At 37.2% G+C, this 9,417-nt stretch overlaps 1 protein-coding gene across 3 annotated transcripts in view; it reads left to right on the forward strand.

Moving 5' to 3' along the window:
• Window positions 1–3,961, forward strand: part of arhgap46a (Rho GTPase activating protein 46a) — a 48,824-nt gene extending 44,863 nt beyond the window's left edge. For all 3 annotated transcript variants that reach the window (XM_047347614.1, XM_047347613.1, XM_047347615.1), the window contains 3 exons: window positions 797–888; window positions 980–1,149; window positions 2,508–3,961. In XM_047347614.1, coding sequence (XP_047203570.1) covers window positions 797–888; window positions 980–1,149; window positions 2,508–2,702 — 457 coding nt within the window. In that variant the 3' untranslated portion in view covers window positions 2,703–3,961. The remainder of the gene's footprint in view (window positions 1–796; window positions 889–979; window positions 1,150–2,507) is intronic.
• The last annotated feature ends 5,456 nt before the right edge of the window (window positions 3,962–9,417 follow it).

Consider the following 9,417-nt stretch of genomic DNA (forward strand, 5'->3'; position numbering starts at 1 on the left):
CACAGCATTTTAAAGAGCGAGCATTATACCAATAGTCAAACATGGTGGCGGTAGTGTGATGATCTGGAGCTGCTTCCTGATCCGGACACTCTGCTGTATTTCTTGGAATCATGAATTTTGTTTTCTACCCGAAAATTGTGACGGGGAATCTCCAGCCACCAGCCTTCGTTAGGTTAAGCTCAAGCAGATTTTGGTTATGCAAAGGGACAGTGATCTGAAGCACACCAGCAATTCCACCTCTAAAATGTTTAAAAAATATAAAATAAGTGGCCTTGGATAGCAGTTTGTTCTTGATTAATGAAATCATCATTTGAAAAATGCATCTGGACTCTTTTGGTTTGGATTATATTCATTCAAGAAATGCATATGTTCAGCCCCTGTCAGGTATTGATGACAGGTTTTGTCCAACTGTGGAAATCCCCGATTTTAAGCCAAACCTCATTTAATCTGGACCTTTCTGTGATGAAGAAGCTGGCAGCGGATAACGTAAAAAGATCCTTTCGATTTCATTTCCCTAAACAAACCAGAAACATCCAGTTTCAGGAGCAGAATTCATTCTGGTGTAAATGTCCATGTCTTTACGTTTGTCACGGCAATATCGCACAAGTACCTCAGCCGGAGTAACAACAACGCATGAATTTAGGATTGGACTTGATGTCATTTAAGAACTAAAAAGGAACATCAGAGATTATTTAAAACTTCTTAAGGCCCAACATTGAGATGATTATATATAAGACTCTTAATGGCTTTTTAAGACGTATCATAACCCTGATGTTGTTTTGTTTATCGTCCTCAGAGTGCCCGGAGACATTGACGAAGTCAATGCATTAAAGCTCCAAGTGGACCAGTGGAGGATTCCAGAGAATCTCTCTGACCCTAATGTTCCTGGTATGTTTGGATTCATTTTCCAAAGAACTGCTTACATGTACACACACGGCTCTGTCTAATACGTCTAACACGCTGTTCCCTCTTGATGAAGCCTCTCTGATGAAGCTCTGGTATCGTGAGCTGGAGGAGCCCCTGATTCCAATGGACTTCTACAAGCAATGCATCAGTAACTGTGACGACCCGGTGGCAGCCATTGCTGTGGTGCAGTCTCTACCAGAACTGAACAGACTGGTTCTGTGCTACTTCATCCACTTCCTTCAGGTAACGGCCACAGTGTTTTCCCTGCTTAAACCTAATCAGGATCTCTGATCATCTCGCATTGCCTTGAGACTGTATTTAAACCCAGTGAGGTTTTTCCACATTTTTGACAGCTTCATGGTGCTTATGCAGTCTTGAAAAGTCTGGAACTAGTATATTATCCTTCTCTAGGTCTGTAAACACATGGAAAAAAAGGACATTGAGAAAATAGGATTTTCCAGAGTTTTCTCCTCCTGATTGTGCTTTAAAAGCAGTTGTTTCACTTTGGTTTCACATTGTTTTATATTAATTTGACAAGTGTAATCTTTGATTTGCCAAATTTATAGTTCAGCAGTTTGATGTTGACTTACTGACTGGATTCATACTTTCTCAAAATGAGAAAAGGGACTTTTAGTTCCTGTTTGCTCTCTAGACTAGTTTAAATTCAAATTAAACTGGGCCTGTGGTTTTTAACTGGGTCTAAAAGGTAAAACAAAGCACTAAAACAAGGGTTCTTGACAAAGGTACAGAAGTTGACAAACTGTGTTTAAAGAATCTGCATTTATTCTAAGACACTCCATTCCTTATTTGGCAAGATGAAGAATCATAGATTTTGAAACAGGATTCATCTGAGTGAAATGGCCCCATCCTACACTCTGTAAACTCAGAAGCTGGTTTTAGCATCCAGTTGGGTGTTATTTGTGGAGCCTTCATATAACGGGACCTGGCTACTATTCAAGCAGGTTCAGGGTTAATACTTTGTATTAAAAGGTTCAGAATGTTATGAAAAATGCTGGGGAAAAAATCTGGAAATATTATTCTGAAAAATATGGAAATTTGTAATGGAAAGTGTGTGGGGATCTTCCACATTGCAACCACAGATTGAAACATGTTTCATTGGGATTTTATGTGACTGAACAACACGAAGTAGCTCCTAATTGTGAACCTGAAGGAATATGATTTCAGTAAATAAAAATCATAAAATTGTTGGGTGAAGTTTGTTTTCAGCCCTCCTCCTTTCTCTTAATTACAGCTTCAGGCCCTTTTCTCTCCCAGTTTTGCACTTTAACAGACAGAAATATTCATTTCAAAATAGCTCATGTTCAATCAGAATAGATGGAGAATTTTGGAACATCAAAGTCTTGCCACAGATTCTCAGTTGGAAGTAGGTCTTTGACTGGGCCACTCGAAGACATGTGTTTTCTTGGCCGGTTTGTCCACTAACGTAAGAGACATCTGAGGCCTTCACAGAACGGCTGTATTTATTTTCAGATTAGTTTTAGTTTGTTGAAGTTTGTTAGATTAAAGGTTAGTCTATACACAGCTGGAGCACGCAGTGAGCCTTCCTCATACCTTCTTCTTACACCTGCATCAATCTCCAGGTATTCGCCCAGCCATCCAACGTCGCCATAACCAAGATGGACGTGAACAACCTGGCCATGGTGATGGCTCCCAACTGCCTCCGTTGCCAGTCCGACGACCCGCGGATCATCTTTGAGAACACCCGCAAGGAGATGTCCTTCCTGCGAATGCTCATCGTTCACCTGGACACCGGTTTCATCGAGGGTGTGGTGTAGACACTGTAATGCCCTCAGTGCACATGTTGGTCAAACATTTACAATCAGGCAAAAAATAAACACTGTCTCTGTCTAGGTCACACTGGAAACTTTACAGTTCTTAGAACGTGTGTGTGTGTGTGTGTGTGTGTGTGTGTGTGAATGCTTGGACTTCAGGCCATGTGTGTTTTCTGTTCCCTTCCAGAGAGACGACACTCGTTTCAGTTCACTGTTGTTTCAAACTAAAATCCACAGTGGCTGATTTTAAGTGACTGACTTTATTCCTAACCACAGCATGTGAAACAGGCTAACGCTTTATTTCTAATTCTACAGCTATTACTACTGTTATAGCTTGACTGTGCAAGGTGGGATTTAATCAAGATTTACTTCAGAATTATTCACTTGTAAAAAAAAAAAAAAAAAAAATCTTAATTTAAGCAGTTGACACTTTTTTTCCCAGCATTCTGGTTTTATTAATGTTTGTGTGTGACTTATCAGTGTAAACAGAAGACATGTTTGTTTTTATCATGTAACAAAAGTAAGTCAATTAAAAGAACTCTTTATGTCTTATTAATAGGTTTGCCTCGGCTACTTTCATTAGCCGTATTGACGGTTTCATTGGTCAAGAACTAAAGAGTGCATAGTGCCTATAATTCAAAGCACACGCTGGGAGGACGGGCTGGAAGCTAATGGATGTGGATGGGTGAGATTTAGTAAAAAAGTATAAAGAGTGCTTTAATTATTTTTTTATCCAAATAGAGCCCCTCACAAACATCATGTCATGTTGTGAAAGCCATGATCCAATAATCCTTATTTTATGTTTTTCTCAGTCTTTCAGTTGGAATTGTTCTCTTGTTTGTGATTCCATTGGCTCAGGTCCTATGGAGAAAAAAAAACGGGTGTTTGATGTATATCACAGACAAAAATTCAGTGAAACACCTGTAGTGAGAATGGAGTATTGGTGGACTGTCGAGCCCTATGAAAATGTAAACTGAGCTGTTTGTAATACTGCTTGGAAATGTGTACTAACCTTCCTGAAGTATATTCTAATAATCCAGTGTATGGGGTGGGATGGGTGGAGGGGGTTCAGTTTAACTGTAAAGAGCAATAAACAGATGTGGAAGTGAGAGGCTGTAATTAACAGTTGATTTCTCTGCTGTAACTGCTTGCTATTTGAACAACGAACAGATTCAAACCACTTTCAGCATATGTGTGCTTGCTGACTGTCTTGTCATCATCTGTAATGACTGACTTTAAATAAAAGTTTGTTCATTTGTTGATTATAGTGTGTTGTGTTCATGTTGATTGCAAATATAAATTTGGGGTTGAAAAAGGAAAGAATACCATATTTCTGTTTAACGAGGAAAAAAAACTCCATTGAGGTTAAAACCATTTTTAGAAAGTTTTCTGGGAAAAAAACTGACAATAAGATTTTTTTTTTTTCCAAAAGGGGGAATGACAAATTTCTAGATATAGACAAACGTAACGCCTGTTAAAAAAAAAACAGCATCTCAATCAGCTGTGATTCCACAGTTTGACCGAGCCCCTCCAAAATCGTAATTTTGTTTTCTTGGAGTCATTCAGAGGTGGACTTGCTGTTGTCCTTCAAATAATTGTTCTGCTCTATGTACACTTGACCATAACAACAGTGAGATAATAGCACTGGTTTTTTTGACTCCAGTTCACTCAAAAGTCTAGAATTCCAGAAAATTAACTGGAATGTTCCATGAAGACAAAACTCTGATTTTGAAAGTCTGAAATTCCTCATCCCTGCCTGACATCAAAATCCAATATGGCCGCTACATTTACAGTGCATCCAGAAAGAAGTAGGTGCTTTGCTTTTTCTTGTTGCGTTACAAACGGATTTAAACACTGTTTTTATTCTACACAATATGGTCCATGATGACAATGTGAACATGTTTCTTAAAGATTATAAGTGGATAAAAAAAAAGTGTAACGCTTAAAATTAACAGGACCACCACCCCAGTCTGCCAGTCCAGAGGCACTGTCCCCAACCCCCACGCAATGTTGAAGAGGCGTGTCAACCATGACAGCCCAACAACATCCAGAGATTTGAGGTACTCAGGGCGGATCTCATCCATCCCCGAAGCCTTGCCACTGCGGAGCTTTTTAACCACCTCCGTGACTTTAGCCTGGGTGATGAAAAAGTCCAACCCTGAGTCCCCAGCCTCTGTTTCCACCAGGGAGTGTCCTGGTGCCAAGTGCACTGATGGACACCCTTATGTTTGAACATGATGTTCATTATGGACAATCCGTGACTAGCACAGAAGTCCAATAACAAAACACCACTCGGATTCAGATCGGGGAGCACATTCCTCCCGATCACGCCTCTCCAGGTGTCACTGTCGTTTCCCATGTGGGCGTTGAAGTCCCCCAGCAGAATAATGGAGTCCCCGGGAGGGGCACTATCCAGCACTCCCGACAGGGACGCCAAGAAGGCCGGGTACTCCGCACTACTGCTTGGCCCGTAGGCCGAAACGACAGTCAGAGACCTATCCCCAACCCAAGTCGCAAGAAATTTACTAATGTCTTAAAACTTGTTTTGAGGTTGTAATTATGAACTGTTTTGTGTAGTTTTTTATAAAGAAAATTTAACCCATGTTGGTTTTAGAAAGTCTGTAAGATAACAAAATGGCGAAAAAATGAAGAGGTCAGTGTAAGCTGCAGTAATACATTTTCATCAAATGAAATCAGTCTCACAGATAGCACAGCATAATGTCTGACCTATTTTTGAATCTGCTGCTTTGGTGTTTAAATGCAACAAATAATAAGAAGTACATTGTTGTGCAAACAGTTAACAGATTTCACTGTTTCTCAGACTTGCAAACTGGAAGTTGGATGTGACGTCCTTCTGAAATCTTAGTTCCTATTTTTGAGGCATATTAAACACCACATGTTATCACCTGGTTGCCCATGGCAACCTTAACCTTTAGACTTTAATTGTTCTACTTTCCAAATTAACCCCATGAGTCACTTTTTACACTTTTTACATTTTTACTTGCAGTAAAGAGATAAGGCAGGCACCTGTTCCTTCAGGACATCATGCAATATTAATACATCCTGAATAACCTTAACAGATTAAATGTGTAAAGATCCATTCACTCTTCTATAGTACAGTCAGTGAGGGGAGAAAAAGGAGTTTTTCTTAAATAATTGGCCATTTCCATCCAGAGCAGCCAGCTGTGTTAGTAAATTAACAGTATTCCTGTATGCAACAATCCTAATGCTGTATTGCATAATTATTTGTATTTTATAATTGTAAGGAATGATAGTGTCTCATAAACAGTGAATGATTAAATGTAAAAACTGATGAACTTCCTAATTATTTTATATACTAAAAATCAGTCTCATGAAATAAACTGTATTATTTTTCTCATCAGCCTCAAAATGTATCTGAAAAATCCATCTCTACAGATACAGATAGCTGTAGGTATTACAGATGCAGAAAAAAAACTATTTAAAACTACAAATACTAGATTTAAAAAAAACTCGCCAGAGGCGTTTCTGTTTTATAGCAGTACCTTGCTGGTTGCACACAGGTAATCTTGAGCTAAACAGCTGCTTAAGATCCCCAGGCCAGCAGGGGGGGCCCAAGAGCATATGATTTCTCATACCGAATATAGCTCAAAACTACAGGTAACTTGAACCGACGTTTAGAATAAAATAAAAAATTAAAGAATATGACATTTTTTTAAATGTACATTTATTTAATACGACGGAGTATTAGGGCCAGTCTAAGTGATTTTTTTTTTAATTACGAAAATAATGTCGGAATTTTTATGAGAACCCTTACAAAAAAGCGCAGTTTTCCATGCATTACAATGAGGAATGTTCAGCATCTTGTGGAGTCACACTTTAGTATCGGTTCCACAAAGGACATTCTTAATCTTTTAGCGTAGCATCAAAGTATTACCGTTTTCAGGACTTTGAAATGATTGTGCATTTGACTGTTTGAAAGAAAGAATCACACTGACTTAGAAGAAATTGCTTGTTTTGTGGGAAATGAGCTGCCATTACTTTCTTCTCGTAATATTACAACTTTATTCTCGTAATATTAACCTACAACTTTATTCTCGTAATATTAACCTACAACTTTATTCTCGTAATATTAACCTACAACTTTATTCTCCTTACCGCTTTATTCTCGTAATTTCAAAAACATATTCTGTTAGCCTGGCCGTAATACTCCGTCGTAATTTAGGATTGACGTTATCATGTGAGAAAATATTCATACTTTAACAGTTTCGTTAAATATTTTTATTGACGTTTTCAACATTCTAAACATAAAACAGTTCCTGGGCAAACGTACACAATTACAAAAACAAGGTACAGCCCAATAATTGCCATTGAATTATGCGCTACTGTGTGTGAAAAGGTCTAATAAAAGTCTCCAAACATTTTTCAAACTTCTCTGCCCACCTTTAACAATATAGATTAGTTTCTCCATTATGATCAATTATGACATTTTTTCGTCCACATATTTGTTAATAGTGAGTCCATTCGTCTCCTTGTTAAAGCAATGATTCTTCTTGCCTGTATGAGTCCAAAATCAATCGATAATCGAGCCACTGATTCAGCTTTTCAGGTGTAGATCCTCATGAAAGACTTGTAGAAGTCTCAGTTTTGTATTGATTATTTCTAAGCTTTAAAACATATCATTTCCCACTCATGCTGTGTTATACTTTCTTATTTGATAACCTTTTAGTGATAGGCTTTTTTCCATAGGTGGCAAACACATTCTAAATCAAGGAAATTTGATTTTCCAATTTGTTTACCCCTACGTTTTCAAGGTGTGAGTTCTGGTTCAGATGCAAATGATTCATGTTTGGTTTGAATAAAGTGTCTCAACTGGATGAACTTGAAAACATACTTCTTAGAGATCTCAAAGTTAGTCAGAGTTCCTTAAATGTCATACAAGTTCAATTTGAATAAAGATACCCTATTTTCTGAACCTCCATATCTTGAAGCTCCATCTACCCTTCCTGCTAAGGATACATAAAAACATAGATTGGTGAGAAAATTTTAAAGGCATTGTGTATCCTTAAAATGTTTATGACTTTTATAACAAATATTAATTGTATTTTTTTTTATGATTATTTGTTGTTTGTACTAATGTTTTTAGTAAATAAATGAGTTTAACCCAGGTCTCTTTGCTGAATATTTTTCAATATTTACCCAGGCATGTGGAACGTCTGTCGAGAAGTGAAATTGGTCTTATTGGGCCAATCAAGACCAACATTTTTTTTATTTTGTATATCTGGTGTAATTTTGACTCCTAAATACATTAATCCTTCTTTTATATTTAGAAAAGGCTATTTTATGATTGGAGATGCTTTTTCCTCTTGATTTAAATATAACATTGATTATTTTCTATATTTATTTTAAAACTAAAAATTGTCCAAATTTATCAGTTTGTTTAATCAGGTTTGGAATACTAACTGCCAGATTTGATAAAAAGAGGAGAATATCATCAGCATAAAGCGATATAAAATGCTCTTGCCCTCCAGTTTAAATGCGAGTCAATGATGGGTGTGCCCTTACTACCATAGCCAGTGGCTCCAGAGCAAGAGCAAAAACATAGGTGACAGAGGGCATCCCTATCAGGTAGATCGCTGCAAAATGATTGGTTTAGTACTCATTCCGTCTGTTATAACGGTTTCAATGGGGTCTGTGTATAAGATTTTGATACACTTGAGAAAAGTATTACCAAAACCAAATCTGCATAACACACTGAATAGCTATGGGTATTCAATTCTATCAAATGCTTGTTTAGTAACCAATGATAAAATTGCTGTATCTTTACTATCCATTATTTCAGAAATTATGTTTAGTCTCCTGACATTAAAGAAGCTTTGGCGGGCAGGAATAAAACCATTCTGATCCCTGTAGACTAAGTTTGGAAAGTAATAATTCAGTCTTTTAGTAAGTGCTTTACCCAGTGGTTTTGTATCTGAACTGATCAAGCTTATAGGTCTATATGATGATGTTGCAGTGGTGATTTATCTGCCTTTAAAATGGTGTTATCAAGTCTTAAAATTGGACAAAGTATCTCCTTCTCAGACGTTTCCTCAAACACTTTTAAGAGGGGACTAAACTTTTTGTTCTTTTTTTTCTAACTCAATAGGTAAACCATCCAGAACCCGCTGTTGTTTATTTCCTTTGGATCAACAGTCAAATTTCCTGCAGAATTTTTCATTTTGTTTATTACTCTTTTAGACTATTTTTTAATACTCCAGGCCAGCAGTTTGCCAGTTTTTTCTTCTTGATCATAATAAGATTATTTTAGCCACAACAAACTATTAGCTGCTTTATTTGATGACAATTGGTTATTATCCCAAAGTAAACAATAAATGTTGTTTCTCTGCCTCATTTTGTATGTTTAGTTTTGGTTCTAACCGTTTTATCTGTTTTTCTAATTTCTCCATTTCTATTTTTGTATGTTTAAAGTTGGTACTAGTGTAACTGATGACTTTTCTTCTGATATAGGCCTCGCATGCTACCCCATTTTGCTGACATATTTGTTTAATTTGTCTTTAGGTAAGTGTCAATTCTGGTCTCCAATCAGATGGCTCCATAAGGCCTTATGGCCATTTAAGGCTTTATTGTATTTAATAAATAATTGGACTTGTAATTGGGGGGCCCAACTTAACTTCTGCTTAGGGCGCACACAATATTGGACTGGCTCTGTACACAACCCAAACAATAAATAATAAGA

Source organism: Girardinichthys multiradiatus, chromosome 20, assembly GCF_021462225.1.
Source record: "Girardinichthys multiradiatus isolate DD_20200921_A chromosome 20, DD_fGirMul_XY1, whole genome shotgun sequence".
NCBI lineage: Eukaryota > Metazoa > Chordata > Actinopteri > Cyprinodontiformes > Goodeidae > Girardinichthys > Girardinichthys multiradiatus.